This window comes from Bombus affinis, chromosome 7, assembly GCF_024516045.1.
Source record: "Bombus affinis isolate iyBomAffi1 chromosome 7, iyBomAffi1.2, whole genome shotgun sequence".
NCBI classification, from domain to species: domain Eukaryota; kingdom Metazoa; phylum Arthropoda; class Insecta; order Hymenoptera; family Apidae; genus Bombus; species Bombus affinis.
The window spans coordinates 15,247,825-15,268,481 of NC_066350.1; the positions used below are offsets into that span (position 1 = coordinate 15,247,825).

The 20,657-nt window shown below is 40.3% G+C and overlaps 1 protein-coding gene across 13 annotated transcripts in view; it reads right to left on the minus strand.

Moving 5' to 3' along the window:
• The window catches only part of LOC126918437 (uncharacterized), a 266,330-nt gene that overhangs the window by 199,983 nt on the left and 45,690 nt on the right, over positions 1-20,657 (minus strand). For 3 of the 13 annotated variants that reach the window (XM_050726334.1, XM_050726329.1, XM_050726325.1), the window contains exon 2: positions 14,059-14,251. In XM_050726334.1, coding sequence (XP_050582291.1) covers positions 14,059-14,191 — 133 coding nt within the window. In that variant the 5' untranslated portion in view covers positions 14,192-14,251. Of the gene's footprint in view, positions 1-14,058; positions 15,073-20,657 lie in introns of all 13 variants that reach the window. The other 10 variants (XM_050726326.1, XM_050726324.1, XM_050726320.1 and 7 more) reach the window with 5 other exon arrangements.

A 20,657-nucleotide genomic window follows, 5' to 3' on the forward strand; every position in this document is an offset into this window, starting at 1 on the left:
CAGAGATATTTCGAGTCGGTTTTCGCAGCGGGACAGAAGCACCGGTAACGATCCCAACTTGCACAGAAAAAAGTTATTAGTTTTAAATCCGTTTCGACTTTCGTTCGCTGTCTTTTCAGATCGATTTTCCTTTTTTTATCTCGTTCGTATTGCGAATATTGTGAACGATGATCCGGCGTTAAACAAATATCAGGTGTGATATTCGGTAAAAGCAACTGGAATATTCGATTCCAACGAAAAGGCACAGTTCTCTCTGATCTTTTTATTTCTTCCTGTATACGATTTCCGTTTTTGTTAAATTTATAAATTGATTATTTCTACATAATTTTAATTTCTCTACCTATTACTGTCTTGTCGCTATCATTTCTGCATACTTTATCGCGCTTACTAGTACTGTATGAATGCCAACAAATGATTGATATCAATCATCGTATAATACGTTATTAGGTATTAATTTATTTGCGCATTAAAGTATTCATCACGGACTATTAATTATTGGAAAAGTAATGAATAATAAGGCTTGGCTTGTGCGAATATAATTATCGAGCGAACGCGAGTTATCATGCTGATATAATTACAGATATAAAACCAATATTTGATCCGCTACTAATAGAACTCATAATTTCAAAAGTGTCATCGACTGGTCACTCGACAAATTCCGAACGATCTTTCCAATTGAATTTCTCTATCACGTCTAAGACGCAGAATCTCCGTGTATCGAAAATGTCGAGCTACGTGGAATACGGAATGAAAGATAAAGGAAAAATGATTACGACCAATGCAAAAAGTAAGAATAACGTTCTGAGAAGTCGTCATAGCGGAAGCGCTTGAGGGAAATAGGGAAACGGTCAAAGAGTTTCTCTGCCCGTCAAGAAATTTTCATTCAAGACGGTCGATCGTTAGGGAATTCTCGAGGTTGCACGAGCTTCGATATTTTCCTCTACTTCCCAAACGAAAGAGATTACCCGGCTCTTTACGAATCTCCGCCCTTTCCGACCAATTCCGGGCATTCGTTGCGCGATCTCGCGCGATCGTGCAGCAACACTGCTAGGTAAATTTGCCGAAACGATGCCCAACATCCAGATTTAGCTAGCGGGAGAAAACATTCGCATAGCCAACCTCTAAGGGCAAACTCTCCATTTAATCGTGGAATCTAAGTTTACGGAAGCATCCTCTCACGGGAGAACGAAATGGGATCGCATGGGTACCAGAAACGAGAGATATCGCGGTATTATTCGACAGAAAGAGAGAAATCCACCGGCGGAAACTATTATTTCCTCGGAAATCGCAATCGACTTTTGGTAACTCAAAGCGTCGCCGTATTTATAGTCTCCGCTGATTCGAGAATTCATCGAGAGTCTTGCGCATTTTCCCAAATGGAAAATCCTTGCTGCTTCGAGCGAGGAAAAGAAAGATAACTCGTTCATTTATGAGATATTGCGATTTTACGAGCGGAGCTCATGACGGAATCCAGCTGTTCCCAGGTTTCCCTGTAAATTCGAAAGTCGAGAGAAACAGCTTGATCACGAGCGGTGATATCGATGACTTTGGTGCGGGAAAACGCGTGCGTCCGCTCGTAAACGAGATATTGCAGCTTTCACGGCGTACTAGCCAACGGCCTACTTATCCGCGTGCATCAACAAAGTGGCTACGCGTTAAATCTCGCAACGTTTCTCCGCGTACTGCTTTGCAACATGAGCATAAATCTTGATTAAAATAGACCGATCAACTTTTTCAACGTCTACGGTTTACGGCTGTGTCGGGGCATTGCATTTAACGTTGGAACAGTTTCGCGGATAGTATGCAGTGAGACTGTTGAGATAAAAATGTTTGTCACGAGTGAGGAGATTAGGTAGTTTTAAACAAACATAAAATTTGTAAAACAGAATTGGGTATACAAAATTATACGCAGTTGGGCCACTTTAATTACGTATGACTAATGTTTCATCTACCAAAACGTGTAATTTTACATCTGATTCGCTTCTTTTATCAGATATTCTTTATTGGATATATTATCCAACGAACGAATAAACAAATTACCATCGTGTTTCTATTGTGCTTTCTCAACCTCAAGATAAAAATAATTCAATTACAGGCATCGTTTATTTTCACACGTATGCGTGTTTCGTCCTTCTAACCAAACGTTTAGCACCTCGTTTCGACTCCTCGAACCCTATCGATTTTCCGCAACAGCAATATACAGTAATGAAAAATGCCACCTTGATCGAAATAGCTTCATCGAGTGTGTATAAAACTCATCAAAGGATCATGGCTTCGAAGAGGAAGAAAAAGCGGGCAACAGGAAAAAGGAGAAAGAAAGCACGAGAGTACAGTTTCCCCGGAGGACGAACGAAATTTGCAGCGGGGCTCTGTTTACCGTAAAGATTAAGCTTCACGCGGCCGCGGAATTTCTCGTCTCTTGGAGACGATGGCGGTGCCTCCGCAAAAATCGTTTGCCGTGAGAATAAACAGGGAACTCGGGTATATCTGCGGCAGCCTCGTGAAAAGCTTAAGCAACCTTTTCTCACTGAGAGCACCGAATATTGCGAGCCACGAGGTTCCGCGTGGTCGAGGGAACAAGTAATCTCGTCTCCGACTCTTGCCTTATCGGATCGTCGTTTAGCGTAAAACGGGACGACGCGACGCCTCTTCCCGTTCCGGTTTACGACCAGCGTGGAATTAAACGGTAGACGTTGCTCGAAGATTTCGTCGAATTCATTGGTAAGCTTTTCTTTCTCGTATGATCACAGATAAAGAAACCTGTATGGTATTATAAAAACCGGATACGAAATTGAGATGTGACTCGATGTCGATGTATCGAGAATGAGCTATCGATATTATTTTTATGTGAATATTTTATAGGAGGAATTTCGACAAACATTGAGAAAAATTGAGAGGAGATTTTAATATTAGAAATTAACGAAGCTCCAACGAATTTTAAATGAGCTGAATAGCTGACTATTGGAACGTTCATTGGAACGAAATTTATATATTCTATTGGAATATTTGTTTTGCCAGAAGAATTTTACTAAAAGAATATTGTTACAGGTACCAGGAAAGAATGATCGTACTAAGAAGGAGAGCACGAAACATGATTTCGCAATCAGCGTTTATTTTAAAATTCGCCGAATTCATACTTTCTCCATATAGTAACATCTGGCACGAAACCATATCATTTTTCGTTTGCATCGATAGAAGTTAAAATAAACGGGAATAAAGGATCGCTGATCCATTAATTAACCATGATAAAAGCAAAACAGAAAAAAAAGAATTATCTTATTCGCGCAGAGCGTATTATGAGAAACGCAGCGAACGCAGCCAAGAGAGCTGATTCAAACGGTTTAATTGGCGCAACCGGAAAATTCTCGTTATCCTTCGAGTTTGATTTTTTCTCCTTTGCAGCGATCCTATAGCGTTACTTTGAATATCATATCCGGGATGGGGCTGCAATCTTGCACGTTTTATGGCGGTTATTAAAATTCAAATTCAACGATGCAAATGCACGCTAAATTAAATCAAGATGGTTGCGTGGTTCTTTTTTCTAACAAAAAAAAAACCCGAATATTTATGAATTAATCCGAGACGTGTGTGCAATGTGTGACTTTTCACTCGTATAACGAATTAACTCAAAGAAACGAACGAATGAATAATAAATTTCGCATCGAAGAAGGCCGTAATATATATACAGCATAAAAACCGAATGAAAGAATTCGAGACCCAAGATCGTCGTAAACCGAGCTATAACAAGTTTGCTTTATCTCGTGTGGCCAAAATTGAGACGTATTACCATCCTACTCCTTATCCTCTCATTTTGTCTTTCTTCTTATCTAAAACCACTGTTCCACGGTTCACTGCTTCGTATTGCGTGTTCCGCGACACGTGCAGGTATTGCTTAATTTTCACTAAACAAGTAGATTGTACGACTGTGCTTAGTATCACGCAGCAGAGATGCGATCGAACGAAGAGGTAGATAGTACCTACGTAATATGTACTAATTTGAATCTTACCTATGTTCTTGTTTCATTTGTTCGCGAAGAGTTCATTTCCTCTAAAAACTCTTCGCCAATTTTTGCCGCATTTGCATAATAAACTGAAAATTACCGAAATAAGGTAATTACCTGTAGACGAATGGACTGCAATTAGAGCGCGCAATGATCTATCGTAGCAATTGACGTTACGCGTATCGCGATTCTACGCCGAAAGCGCAGAATGCAGCTTGGAGGATGCGTGCATTCTCAACGCCACTGGATACGATGGCGCAATTCCAGAGGTTTCAAATGACATCGCGTCAGCGACGATACGATCCTCTGCAACTTGGACGAGTTGACGATCACGTGAGGTGGCCTGAAATCACGACGAACCGACGCTGGATGACGAGAAACGAGGTAGGGACGAGCCAATTGTATCGCCCGCGCCAATTCCACGAGTCCGTGACTAATTGTCCTTGCCCAGGCTGCGAGTTACCAGCCGCTATTGAACGATGACGAGCGCTTGAAATTGCGCGCCTCGACGCCGGCTGCTGACCCGACTAATTTTCTCCGTTTCTCGTTTTTCGTCGGATCGATGGATTCTCCAATAACGAAACGATTTAACGTTCACAGAGAAAGAAGAATTTCACAACGATCATTATCGATAATTTTATACATAGAACAGAATATATTTTTACGTGAAAGGGAAATTATTGAGAAACATAAATTATGCTGCAGCAAATGGAATTCTCAGTGAAAATCAAAACTTGGTCACTGTAAAATAGAATTACTCTTTTCTCTCTCACTTTCCTCTTCGAACCCATCGACATACTCATAAATGAGAAACACAACCAACAGAAAAATGAACCAACGAGCATATCACAGTCAACCAAACAGAATTCAACCAAATTTACTTAACACGCACGCAGATTTTCACCTTGAAACACGCTAATTAAAACACAATATCATATTGTACAAATAGAAATGTATGCATAACGCAAATAAAACTGCGAAGGAACGCGAAAATCTCTTGTTCCATGGAATTCTCCCCACAATGAAACGTAATTTCATGAGCATGTAGCAACAAAGTTTGCGGAATTAAACAAGAGATACAAGCATGATTTTAACCCTACGCGGGATTAACAGGTGGGATTAACGAAACGTGAACAATGGACCACGTAAATAGTTGATTGGATAATGCTAGCCGGCGATTAAGGACGATTTATTATAAGGTATAAAGCTCTTGGCAAGCTACGAGGTGGGATGAGACAAACTGTGCCCCACCTCGTATAATTGCTCGCGTTATCTGCGAGGTATTACCGTCGTGGACGCTAATTAACATCGATAAACAAATTATACTGGCGGCTTGAGCTGTGTTGCGCGGAACCTTAGCCAAACGAAAATAAGATTAATTGAATAACATAATTTCTTAATTAGTACGAAGAGAAAGAAGAGGGGCGTAGGTCGATGAGAGCGATCGTTATTACCCTCGTGGCGAGTCTACGAACAACCGGCTCGATGTTATATTTCAGAGATAATTTCACCGCTATCGGGGCTGAATGATAACAAAATTACAATGATTATCATATGGTAATGTGATTCGCCGAAGGACTGGCGCCAGTCACGTGGCAAATTACCGCGTTCTCTAATCCACGCTCTGTACCGACCTATCCACCGTATAGAGTGCACATACATATGTATGCATTATCGCTGTGTACGAAGGATGAGTTACCTGGCACAGTCATCTACATTTCCAGAACGATTAATTTCAAGCAAAATGTAAAAACTGCTTCTTGAAGAAAATTATCTGTTAGTGGAATTAATAATCTATAACAATAAGAATGCAAAATATAGTACAAAAATTTTAGATCATTCGCGTTACCGATCTTACGATAAAAATTATATATTTAAAATATGTCTCCACATATTATTATAAAGAAACGAATTTTGAGATATTTGTTTCATTGTGTAACTTGTTCGTGACTTTTCTTGATTTATAAATGTTACTGCAATTTATGCAAGTCTGATCTAATTGTTATAGAATACGTATGAGATTTATAAGAAAATAAAATCTGGAATCAATTTTGTGAGAAACTAAATAAAAAATATCAAAGATACTTTCGACGAGTACTTATATTCAAAAATTGTATCTTACCTGACGATATATTTATGCCACGAAGATAATTAATATTTTTTTAGGGAATTGCTAATTCTCGAAGATACAGTTACGATAAAATGAAATATCTATTTCGTATCTTCGTTGATTTCTGAGTGTGGAATATTCCTGTTTGATCTATGCGTCAGTACCAGGTCCTGATGACCTAAGACTCTTACACAATATATAACTGTTTATGATGTCGTAAACCAAAACGTGAAAGGCCGTTAAATGGTTCATGGCGTCTACTTGTTCAATCATGGTACGTTTACACGCGTCGCATTCGTATATTCATTTGTGCAACTATCCAAAGCGAGGAGGGTTATGTTAACAACATAGAACGTAACTTGGCAGCATTTCATTAACCAAGCAACGTCTAAGAAGTCGCTTTATCACCATTCGAGCTGAGAATAGACGCATCATAAACCGGAATTCTTGGAATACTGAATTCCTCTGGCTCCAATTTACCACGAGCAATACGTTACACTTGTATTTCGAGAATTCTGCCAGAGTTCTAGGCATTTCCCTCAGAAATACCTTGCTGGATAACCAGAATTTAGAAGAAGTTCGTTTATTCTCTTCTATTCAGGTTTAAACTCGAGAGCCATTAAATTGGATAAAGAAGAAACGAAGCGTTTGTTCTTGATAGAATTTACTTATAATTCACGCAAACAAAATTCCTACGAGTGTTTTCCAGGGTATAAAATAGACAATTGGTATTACGCTATGTCGGTTTGAAAGCTCAACGAGAAATCGTCGACGAATTAGAAGCGCGAAGCAACGCGGACGAAATCTTCCACTAGCAATGAAAGTTGTTAATTCCAGTTTAAGAAGCAAGGCAAGCTTTGACGCGGTCGGACTTCGTCGTGGTTCCCTAATTTGCCCGCTGAATTTCAAAGCTATAGTTTCGAACGTTGAATCGTTGCTTCGAAAGCGTCAAGGTATCGAAGGAATCGTAACAATCCTCAATTTCGCTCGAGAAAATACGGTAGAGCGATAGAAAGAGAAAGAGAGAAAGAGAGAGAAAGAAAGACACAAGGAGTGAGGAATATGGGAGAGAGCGAAGGGATAGTTGCAGAGTGTTGGGCTGTGGAGACAAATTGTCGAACAGTGCTTGCGGTCCGACGTACACATGTTCACCAAAGTTAGGTTACATTTAGAAAACAGGATTACAGTTCGCTTCAGAACGCTCTGGCTATCGCACCAGGTTCAAGACTATGAAACTGCAATGCACCTGCACACTGGACACGCAGGTGGTCTTCCGGGGTTCGTCCACTTTGTTTCCACTGGCGGTTTCCACGCGAACGTGGTCAAACTTCGCGTCAGTCTACGAAATCGTTGGGACCGAGCCCGTTGTTGCTATTCCACGCTCTGTCCTTTTGTACATATAGACTAGTTAGGTATGAAAGGATATGAGGCAATGCTAAACGGAGATGTCTCGAAAGTAGAAGCGAGTCTTTGCGATGCAAGCGCGTAAGAAGAATTTGTGATAGAGTTATTGCGATCTCTTTGCCTTGAATCGAATTGGAAATGAAAATTCAGCTTCTAAGAGAAATGTAGTACTTCGTGATTTGCTTAAAGCCTTAAATAAGAAACTGAATGTATAGCCTCGTTCGAATTAAGCAGGTTATCGGTGGTTTGAATCCAAGTAGCTTAGTCTCAAATTGACATTCGTATACACAAACCAAATTATTTGGTTCGAAAGTCTTTTAAATTGGAATAATCTTAATTCAAACGGATACTTCATGAGAAATAGATAACTAAATTGAAGTAAAACCTAGAGCATCGGACAATTTAGTGGTTTGAATCCAATTTACGTATCATCAGTATCGTTGATATTGGTTAAGTATTAAGATTTGAAATAACATCTTTTGTTTGCAAAGTATCGAAGTATCGTACGGAGGTGTACAGGTTACGTTGAAGGAACATTTCAGCAGCACTCTACGTCTCAATGTTCGGAGTCGCGATATTCAGTTTACCAGGTCATGTTCGTTCGAGTTTACCGAGGAGAAAACGCAGTATAGATTCCTTTCAAGTTTGCAAGCACGTTTCATTATGAATACAGGAATTGTTGGTTCGAAATTGCTTATGGAGGAAAGGCGATCATCAATATTGGATTCCTCTATGTGAAGACACGCGCTGGAATAAAGAGGGACATCGTTTCCCTTTTTCACGTACGTATTCTACGTGTCCTTTCTTTGAAAAAGCAAACAAGACCTCACCGTGTTTGCCCGTCTAACCTAGGCGTTTTCTTCTTCGCAAACTTTTCCGAATATAACGTTTCCTGCGCCATAGAAAAGCAACAAAACCGTTTTCTCATGGTTTCCTATTATATAATGAATCATAAATCCAGTAGTCGTTTCTTTGTAGATATACTCATTAGACTTCGAAATTTATCGTTTTAAAAGAAAAAATGTAATAAACACGAAGCATAACCTTTCCTTCCTTTTACAATATTTGTTTGACAATGTGTCAGAACGTATTTTAATTTCACATAGTGTAAAATTAATACCAAAGCAGAGTAAATCAAGTTTTTACCACATCGAACACTACATTATTAAATTAAATATTACAATCCAATTCTATGAGAATTCTTTTTTTTTTTTTGCTAGACCGAATATTCGAAATATCGTTGCTTTATCTTTTTAATTAAGAATGAAAGGAAACTTTGATCCACAGTGGTAGCTTGCGTACCGCAATAAGCGTTATCCATACTAAATAGTCATACAGATGAATAGTCGAGACGAAGGTAATTAATTAATTCGTCTCACGATCTGGTATCACCGTTGGAACTTGTTAATGAAACAATGTAATGAAACTTGTGAACGGATCAAAGTTTGATCCGTGAGGAAAATTCGAAACCGGTATAGGAACCGCAAAAAGATGGGCCAGCAAACGAGAGCGGAGGAACGTGGAGCGAGGGCCACTTAGCCTAGGAAGAGGATAGGAATGGAGGCGTGACGAAAGAGGGCCGTTTAGGTTCGTAAGAACTTACGAGCAGCCCGAAATGACCGCAGCATTCGGCCTCGTTCGACCGAGCTGACTCTTGTTGCCGCTTCGCGAGTAGTTCTGCCTCAACTTTTTTTTACTGCCTGCCTTCATTTGCTAGAAGAAACTTTCCGCCATGATGGCGAACGCAATTGCGCAAAGTCGTTCAACTTCTTGAAATTTCTTCTTTTTCCATCTTTCGTTCTCTCTTTTCGCTTTCTTCCGCTCGCAACGAACTAAACGGACCGATTCAGCATAGAATAACAATCGGACGAAGACTCGTCGTCACCAGATCGCAACGGTAGATTGAATTTCATTTTAAGACTCAGCGGATCTTTTCTGAACTTGACCTCGCGCTTCGCGAATGCGATCGATTGGCTGGTAACGTTGCAGAGCAACAAGAACCGGAGTAATTTAAATGCGAATATTTATGAAGAAAACCTTTCCCGAGGAAATCATATCCTTTCGAGAAGAGGGAAAAAGCGAATTTAATGGTAAAAAAATATTTATGCTTCACGAAGCGTAACGGTGTTTTAGATTTCATATTTTGCTCGAGTAAAGAGAAGAAAAGTTAATGATATCCGGTAACGCGACGATGTGAATATTTTATTTAAGATGCGTCTTGCGTTAATTATCGATGTTAAAATTCCTAGTATTAACAGTTGAGTAACATGATTCGGTATTTGGGTTACATCCGAAAACTTCCCCGATATCATAAGAGGAAGTTGATATTATACGTATATTATAGAATACGAGCAACAATTATCGAAGTAATTATCGCTGACAATTAACGTAGAACGGATGAAATGCAGTCACCTAACCTACCGTAGAATCTAATAGAATCTAACGCTTCTTCTGTTGACTTTTCGAAACTTCGACGAGAATAAGAGAACACCGGATAAAGCGACGAAAGGGGATAGCAGCGTCTCGTAATTAATTAAAAACATTTAAGGTAAACCTCTCAAGCTAAGGTCGATACCGACACCAGAGAACGTCTTCTTCTCGCTATAACTTGGTTCTACTCTTGGCTCGTAGCAAATCTTCATCTTCTTTCTCTGGCACGAGCTACGCGGATTCGTTCGTCTCGCGCGCGCACACAAATTATTAGAACGACTCTCCATCTCTCTCGGGTGCTCTTGCTATCCCACCGTTAATTAGAGTACAGTCTGCTACTGACGACAACCAACTGCAAAGGAGAATCTTCACCAGCACGCCCTTTCCTACACTCCGCCACTTCGTCACCCCCACCACCCTCGTAGCTATCCTACGACTGATCTTTACCGCGATGTTTGTGGCTTGAATTATTCCACCGAATCTCTACACGACTCGTGAGTGCCCTTTGAGCGGACTTACAAGGCCAGCTTAGATCCTAAAATGGTCCAACCGGGGTTATCTCCGAGTTGTTTCAGAACAATTGCTCACGAGCTTCCATATGAGACAGACTGACTAAAAGAAATGTTTGTTTTGGACTAAGAATGTTTTTTATGCTATGAATTAAACGTCTCGAGACACAGAAAATGTAAATACAAACGTAAATTGACGAACGAGTGCCACTTTCCTAAGAGTTACTGCGCTGTCTGACCATACATATACCTGTTCTACTTGCTCGACGCTCTAACAGTATGGATTACAAATGAATTATTTAAAACGTAACGCGAAAGTTTCAATAAATCTTTGTAGATGCGATTAGACGAGTCAGCTCTACAAAATTGTTCAATTAATATTCTGTTCTATAAAATTTTACGATCAAATTTGTATTTAATAACCGATGAAATATTTAACAATAGAAACATCGACGATAGAGTTTGTTCAGATGAGGTAAATTTGACGTAGTTTCAACAGGAGGATAAGACCTTAATTTCTCGCAATCGAGTACCGCAAATGATTAAGCTCCATTTGTGGTCAGCCCGTGCGAAGTTTCGAACTGGGCGACATTTCTCTGATCGGTATAAACTCGTATCAGTAATCGTAGATATATCCGCAGGAAATCGAGTTACTTCGCGCACGTTTAGAATTGATTTCCAACCTGCAAAGCTGCTATATCTTTTCAGTGAACAGCCACGCGATTACTTTTCGATCCGATCTACGTGATCACTGAAACGCGAACGCCGTGTTTCAACCATAAAAGATACCGTCTTCTGAGCGTGATAATTCGATCTCCGCGTGATGCATTGTTATTGATCGGCAAACAACTGGTCTCGCTTCTATAAACGTTAATAGAAAAGAATCGCATGTGCTGGTCGTTAACAAATGCGTCTCGGTGTGGCTTTATCCTTCGCTGTTGACGAATGATCCAATCTCAATAAGTGAAACGAGTTTTCGAGAACAAAAAAACAACAACGAACAGCGTAACTTTTCTACCTTAACAAGAATATGTGCTCGCTTGAGCGACCATGCAACGATAATCTCGCTAATTAATAAGTTTCTCTTTCATCGACCGAAACAATCAACAGCTAAAACATAAACGAATCGCCACGGGAATTAACAGCTTCCACGGTTCGTTACATATCCAACTGACTTGATTTATTGAGAATAAACGCGGCTTGGTTTCACTAACGAATCGATTGCCAATATATCTTTCGAAATCTCGTCTAATAAAGTCGTCAGTTTCTTCTACGGGAAATATCAACGCGCTTGTCCAACATCCAAATCGACAACCTGCAACATGAGCAGATTTACACGAAACTAGCCTGATTAAGAGACATCGTCGAAATATTCGCTTACCGAATCGAGTTTCTGTCGAGATTTGTGAGAAACGTGGCCAGGAATTTCATTAGGGGGGACGGAAAATCGTCTAGAAAGATGACGCGCGGCCGCTTGCTAGAGACGCCAGTGAAAACGGATTGAACGCGGATTGATCGTCACACTTGACCCGAATCACCGGGCGCTGATTAAAACACGGCACGACTCGCAGATTTTCCTATTTGTCAACGACACGTGTCGTCGCGATCTGGTCGCGAAACTTCTCGTATCCGAAGAATTATTAGCGAGACCTGGCCCGGTCGAGCCGTTCAACGCGCGTGTAATCCGAGATCTATCGGTGCCATTGCAAATCATCCTGCTGCGCCAGCCCTTTTCTTCCTCCCTGTGCCGTTTCCCTTTCCCTGCGTATCGGCTTGCTTGTCGCCCTCGCACAAGCTCGACGCGCCATTAATTGTACTCGTTTGCGAAGTTCCGCGCGAGCATCACACTGAGTTAATTGACGCGATCAATCCGACGCTTTCCCCGGTGCCGCAGCTGCACAACTGATTGCTGAACTTTGATGAAAAAAAGAGAAGCGAAACGTAACAAGCACACGAAGAAGTTGCCAATGAACATTGCAGTAAATGAAGTCGTATATGTGATATATGAGGTGCTCAGAAGCCACATCGATCGATACGATAAATTAAAATACAGAGAAAGTGACCGCATTCAAATTCCGATTGCAATCTACGATTATCTGTACGACCTTCTTTCGACAAAGTGAGTCATACATTTTTTGAGAAATAGAGCAGTAATTATGTTTCTGATTAATCAAATTGAGAAAACCGCAAAAGTGAAATTAGTCGGTTTAGCGTCCGAGGAGATTATAAAGATATATTCTTTTCGTTCCAAGCCAAATAAAGTCGAAAGAAAGGAGTGAATAACGAAAAAGAAAAAAAAAAGAAAACAGTGGAACAGCTACAATTCAATTTTACAAATTCCATTATTCATAATCGATCTTTCAATCGCTGTAACCGGTATTTCAAGTAGCTAAAAATTGCAGTTTCTGATGTTTTCATTTCCCCATTCGTCGACACGAAATGAAAAACGTGACGAGCTGCGAAAATATGTAAACCGAACGCGTCGATACCGTTATTTGTAAGTCAAGCAGCCACTAGACGGGACCAGCGTCGTTTCAAGATCAAGCGGGGTTGAAAAGAAATTGCACGCGCGTGAGGAACTCTTCTTTCTCTCTCTCTCTCTCTCTCTCTCTCTCTCTCTCTCTCTTTCATTCTCTTTTCCTAGTGGGATATGAATCGTTGGCACAAGGCATGAATGAACGACGTTACTCGTGTTTCATAGCCTACGACCGGGTGTAGTAAATTTTCCCGTTTCATTTTTCACGAGTCTTAAACATCCTCGAGATTGTAAGTATCGCCAATTAGACGACGTGCATGGCGTTAACAACGAGAATACAGTTGAAATTTAGCAAGAGTTCAGGTAACGAGTAATTAATTCGACTGGTCTACGAGGGTCATATGACATGACAGTCATAAATTATATTCACATGTACACAGGACTAATGAAATATATTTTTGGAATTTTTATTTAAGAAAAGATTTGAAATATTCATACTGTGGAAATACGATAGAATAGAACAACAAACGATCTAATCAAAGCAGAAAGACAGAAAGAGGTTTTGCAAATTGGAAAATCACAGATTGGACGTAGCGACTGATACGGTAAATTTTTCATTGGAATTGAAATTTTATGTAACAGGGATTTTAATAGAAAGTGACGTTTATCTACATAACGGGTTCCCGCCCGTTTTTGTTTTCACTTTTATGAATTACGTGGTCATTCTGCATTCCATAATCTCGCGTTCTATGCATACACGTAATATTCTTCCTTTGTGCCGTAATTAAATTTATACGATTGAGTGAACCGTTGCACGTTTAAACGAGGGAAACTATTCCATCAATGTTCAGGGTGTAATATACACGAGGAACTTTGTACAAATATCTGTTCCCTACATTCCAGATTTTTCGATATAAACGAACAAAAAAAAACAACTTTTTTTATTTCATACTTCACTTTGCCAGTGAAATAATGAAAATAATCAAAGTGGCAAAACTACTGGTAAAGTCAAATTCACGATCGAAGAACGAAACGTGTAAGAACGAGAGATTTTCATCAACGTTAAACACGATCGCAATTTATGATACAATCTCTACGAAAGATTTATAGTAAAAGAAAGGTACTCACTGTAAGAGCCCACGTAGATCGGCGTCCATGTGACCTGAGAGTGAACGAGCGTCGTAGCCACGAACAGAACAGTGCCGAACCACGCACTCAAACGAGTCGCACTCATCTCACTAACAGCCTCGACAATCGCCATTTCCCACGTTTCAATCAGTTCTCTGCCTTAATATCATCTTTACCGACGTTTCCGTCTCTACTGTCGATTTCTTTTCTTTACACACCGATCCGCTGTATCGTCGATTTTATTTCTACCCCGAACAAACATAGCCAATAATTCTACGATATTTCGTCTTATACTTTGTTTAATCTCTTTCTTTTATTATTTTGCTAATCTAAGTACGAACTACCTCCGTTCCACCCTCCTCCGGCAATTAGTTTCAAATACGTAAAATCAAATACGTGAAAATTATACGACAAAATCGAAGTCGTGTATCTAGATTTATCAACGTAACGTTCAAACGAATCGTTCATAAGTAATTAGCCGCGCAAGTAGTAAGTTAAACTCGCGGTGATTTCGTACAGTCGACACCGACTTGGAGAGGTTAATGATCCGTGAACGAGCATCTGTTTTCGTGCGTTTCAAAGTTCGCGGTTAAATTGTCCGTAGTATTATCGGCTTTGAAATTAGAGAAACTTTTGAATTAGCGCCACTTTATTCTCCGCATCCTGTTTTTCATCTTGCCGGGGCGACGATACGACGGAACTTTGTCCTTAGTTACTTTTCATCGCGACAGAGTCTTCGTTTCCACGTCAGTTTTGATTTACACGGGACTGCACCTCGCGTCTCCTTCCCCGAAACCACGTTCTTCTGTGTCATACGCGTGCACGATCATCGTGAATGAAAAATCTGTGCCCTGTCGCCCCGTTTCACGGTCTCACAAAGGCGCGTCACGATACTCTGTTTCTACGCGAATACGTTCGACCTCGGTTCAATCTCCACACCACGATTTTCGTTCGGCCTTTTGTCTCTGCTCTCTCCACGTTCTCGCTATCTTTGCTGCGAGATTGTGATTTTGTCTGCAACAAAACCGAAAAACAAAGAATTTCGTTAGAACAACTATACAAGTGACTGATTCCAAAGAAATATAAAGATAACAAATATTATTTTATTTCTATTCAGAATCTTTATGGGCGTGTAATAGAAAAAGGGAAGAATCTATAAATCCTGAAGCACCGTTGAAATATTCTACATCCCATCTAAGAATCTTTCTCATGTCAAGTTTTATACGATTATCATCCTTCCCCCTAATTTTTCATTCCGTTAGATCAACTCAAATTTTCCCTACTTTCCTTATAAAGTTCTGTTTGAGAGATAGGTACATAAAATTTACATTTTTTGCCATGCAAAGTTAACCATTTGATCTTCTTTGACCCTTTTCTTTACTAGCCTTTACCTTCCTTAACATCGTTATAGCGCATACTTAACAACTCGCTCTGGCGCTATTAATTTTCTATGAGCTTATCGATCATTCGAACTCCTGCTTTCTCCTCGGTTCTCATCAAACAATGTTACACCAAGCATCATTAAATATCGCACGATCTATTCAAAAAAGATTTTTCGAAATAACGCCTCCAATTTACTCTGTCAGCTAACGTACTAATTTAAAAAAAAAATCAAAGATCCAACGATTACTTAATTCGCGTCACGGCAAACATTGTCTGACGAGTAAAATTTTCCACCGACTTTCATTATCGTAGCAACGTCCATCGGATCCCAATAAGACGTTCTTGCGGCATACCCTCGATAATGAGGAGAATCCGTACAAAACATACTGAATACTTCTGACAGGTCGGATCCCAGCCGCGTACAATGATGTTCGCGTTTTCATCCCGCGGAAAATGTCGTCAATGTCTCGTTAGCGTATCTCCATCGGTGTGAGGAACAAGTAAGACACGGCATTATCGATCGTCGTGTTTTGCGGGCATCTAGAGTGACCGTGATATCTAAGATGTTATACGAGAGATGAGAAGAGGATGGTTATAACGAGATAGAGTATGTAATATCTTAGCGGTTCATAACGTGACAAGTCGGGGCGAAGTCGCCGGTTTTAACCTGTTATTTACTCGTTATCTCACCGTTTTCGACCCGACCCCTAGTCCCAGCCGGTAGTTATGAAAGCTATCCTTGTACCAGACAGCTTCACCGAGAACATTCACCGATTGTATCCTTCGCTGTCTTCCTCTTCTACTTACCGCGTTCTGTCTGACCATATGCTGACTTATCTACTTAGCTGTTCGTGATCAAACTTTGGACATTGCCAGTGCGTTTCCCCCGATATTGAAGCGAAGTATACTACTTCTTGGGACGAAATTGAACACCTTTCGAATGTTTTTGATTCGATAGGATTGAACGATTGAGTGGTTCACGTCAAGACAATAATATTCAGAGATATTAAAAGATGTCAAGTGGCTATAATTAAGATACGATCAAGATATAATAGAGAATACTGTTCGTTGTTTTTATAGATGTGACATTTCCGATGAATAATGTAAATTCTGTGTGCTCCGCCCTTATGAGCGAACATCAGATACTACGCCTATTGATACGTTTGGAAATAATACGTGAGTTATATTAGAAGATAGAGAATCGATAACATCGCATATGTTTCGAATCGAGAAAATTATCATTATTTGCGGATAACATTATTAAGAAGACCGCAAATTATTACGTAGAAATGTTTCGTAGAGACAAGACGCGTTTCTGTATGAGACTCGATTCCATTAACCGGATGCTGGCTTATTCTATAGGTCAGTCGAGTATACCCGTTCCGTATCCAATCGTCCAATTACAGGTCGCCGCGTCTATTGGAGACCAAGTCGTTTCCACCCGAGCCTGGCCAAGTGTCTCTTTATACGAAGAAGCTTCCATTCTTTAACTTGGCTCTTTCTTCTTTGACGGTGGACCTAGAGGAAGAGACAGAAGTGTGGGAGATCTCGTCGAACGCGGCCGCGGCTCGAACGAACCCATTGAAAAGGCGCCGATGCAGTTAACTTAATCCAGGTGCTGATTGGACACGCCAACCGAGAACGACGGAACATGGGAAACCGGGCTAGAATAGAAAAAAAAGCAAAGAGGTTGCCTAGCAGGGTGGACTCCCTCCAATGGAGCTGACCTTAATTGTGCCAAGCAATTATGGCTACTTCCGTTTGATAGAAGTAATGCGCCCGTTAAAAAAGAGAGACCCGGCAAAGCGGGAATCTGTGGTTATGAGAACGTCACCGACACAAAGGAAGCCTTTCTGCCTCTCTTCCGTCCAATAAAAAGGTTCCGACACTCTCTCCGCCGGTTATTACGATTCCGTGTCCTGTCCCTTTCTTCGCGACTCTCCACGATCGAGGACGAGGGTTAGGTGTCGTTTCAACTCCACGGAAAAATAAAGAGAAAATCTTTTCGAGAGGTTCTATGGCGCCAAGTCTATTCAACGTTGAAAAAGGTAAGAACAGAGTTCGATATCTCCTGGCGAGATTGCATGATTATATTGTACGTAGGGAGCTTGTTGTTGGTATCTAAGAGCGGATAGGAAGCTGTAGAGAAAATGGCTACCAAAATGGAGATAATTAACTTCGTGTTGTGGCTCAAGTCTTTTGTCAAGTCAGCCGTGATATTTTTAGTAACTCCGTTTTACTCGCAGGGATTCTCTCTTCGATATCCGGCTTGATTATCAAGTGTATGAAAATGAGATTGTTTTATAGAAATAACTTACAGGCCCGTTCCACCTTTTTCTTTTTTCTTTTTTTTTTTTTTTTTTTTTTTATTCTATCCAGTTATTACGAAACATGGTTATTCTTATACGTAGTATTATACGTAATCATATCGAACACGCCACGTACCACTTATCCCTCGTAATAAAAGGTAAGTGGATTGTTGTGTGACTTTGGATATTACATGGAATATATGTGCCCTAGATAGTCGCCTCGAAAGTTTCGTACGATAACAGATTACTGTTATGAAATATTCAAATCTCTCTTACGAACCCTTCATACTCCACGGGCGAACCAAAATCGAGATATATTTGCTCTGCGAGAAGACAAGCAAAATTTTGTCGGAGAAATATAAGAAATCAGTATTGCGTACACCTTATACCTGGTTCGGACTTCTCATTACGTTTTATCGCGAGTTAACCGCAAGCCAGACATTTTTCCTTTCTCGAATTGATTTTGCTTTTAATTTAATGAATTTCAAGAAGAAGAAATTGCAGAGCTTTCGCGAGGCTGTAAAGCACCGTTTGCAAGGTAATTGCGAGCTTGCACAAAGATCCGAACAACACGAATGTTGAAATTCTCAAAAGTAATTACTTCTGAAATTTGCAGCCTTTTAATCGTTCTTCGTTCGCTGCTAACAAACCCACTTTGCCATTTTAATGGAGAAGCAAACAAATTTTTTTTTTCACAACGTTCACAGTCGTCTCAGCCCTTTACTCTTGCTGTAGAAGGAAAGCGGAAATTGAAAAGAAATTGCTCTCCGCTTTGTGGCTTCCTACGTTCGATTTCATTCGATTAGGAATCGAATCCATTTTGTAAGTTGTACACGTCAGTCACGCGACAAACTGTTGTAATTATTAATCGAGTCAAGCATCAATTAGTCGAAATATCGATTAACCGTGCATCAGAGGCGTGTGTCTTGACCTGTACACAGGCACAATTTCGATTATCCGTGGCTTTCAATGACTGTGCGTTTCATTATTCGATTAATGAACCGTCGCGATCGGGATTGCAACGCCATTTAACGTCAAATTTCGAGGATATTGGATAGAATCCATATATCGCCTCGTATGTCGTACCATCAACTAAATAAAACCATAAATTTCCTAAGAAATACGAATAATGAGCTATTCGAATCCATCGTGTTTTGTTATAAGACGGATGTTCGTATATTTATGAAAAATTTTAATATGGGCAACTGTACAAAATATTGAAAATAAAATACTGTTTCTAATAATCAGAGGATAAAAAGTATCTCTATTCGGTTTCCATTTCTTTAATTGCATTAATAGGATACGAATTTGCACAAACATTCGTAGTCTGTGTATTACAATTCCAACTATTGTTAAGTTTACCATTCTGTGTAGAATTTACATTTCACGAAACACTCTGTTTGAGACACGCTTCTAAACAACGAAACCATCTCGAAAAACAGTTTTGAATTAATTGCAAATTAACACGCTCACGGTCCACTTTGTTCGCGTCGTTAACACAGAGGTAAAATATTTACTCATCGCGTGTTCATGTTTGCGGACAAAACCATGAAACGATTCTCTGAATCTGAATATCCAGCCTGAGCGTGGCAAACGTTCAAATCGTTTCGTTTTCTTCATCGAACGCCCAAGGCCTATTTGATCGTGCTGGAACAATTTCTAGCGGACGCATACACGCGTCTTAACTCACCGTCCTGCCTGCCGTAACATTTCAGACCAGAATCGTTCCCCGTTTCGGTGTATAAACGTGCGGCGACGATTTGAATTTATACGCTCCGATATAGCAGCGCGATGGAAGTTGTAGAAATGAATCGCGAGTTAATATTCTCGACGCGAGCGCCTGAAATTCTAGATTTCACGAGATGCAATCGTGTTTCGTAAACTTCCGGCGCGCAGTTACGATGTAATACTTTAGCTATTACATTTACATCTTTTCATACCTTTTCATAGCTTCTTCGCAATTTTCCTGCACGAATTAAATTGTTTTCTGCCGTTACTAGTTCGCGTCGATTAATTTTCCTTGACTTTTTCACCTCGAACTATCTTTCAACCCGTCACGTTCATGAATCTCAGTTTCCGATGGATTTTACCCTTATCGAGAAAGAAAATCTCTCTTTTCCAACCCCTGTTCTTAATAGACGCTCGCGTTTCCATTTGTTTCCGCCGTTCTCGATGTTACGTGTCGCGTGACGTGAATTTCCGTACGAACGTAATCAAAGCGAGCTCCTCGTAATGGCTCGACACAGAGAGAACATCAGATTTCAACTGACTGATTTATTTCTCGACCGAGGGATAATGACACGTTCGTTCTACCGTGTCGAGCAGAGATGTTCTTTCTAAACGTTGCCGGAGCTTTTCGAACAGGAGATGGCTGACGATATTTGTTTTTCACTTGGCCGAGCGAGGCAAATATCCGACGTGTTGTTTGCTCGAGCGGAACTTCCGGTTACGCGGCGAGAAACAACGCAGACGCCCTGAACGTGACAACTTTGAATCAATTGATGCGTTCCCGGCGATCTTTGCTCTCCAACTTTTAACGAACGCAACGATTAAAACGATCTCGGGAACGGTAAATATTCCGTTCGATTCTCGGCGAATTCATCGGGATAAGATAAAGAAAGTACGGCGGAACTTCTCAATTTGAACAACGATTTCTATGGGAATCGAGGAATGAAAAGGAACAAAACGTACTGGAAATTTAAGTAGACGACGCGGTGAATCGATTTTTTAATCGAGGAAAAAGTATAAAAATTAGGGATGCTTTTGTAGGGATGCTAAGAAATGGTTGCTTTTATTCAGATTTACATATAACTTCGTTTATTTTTCCTCGTGCGATCCAATGCTCTAGATTCGCTCGATAAATTTTCACTAACATGGATTCTCATAAATTCTCACACAATCCTTTGA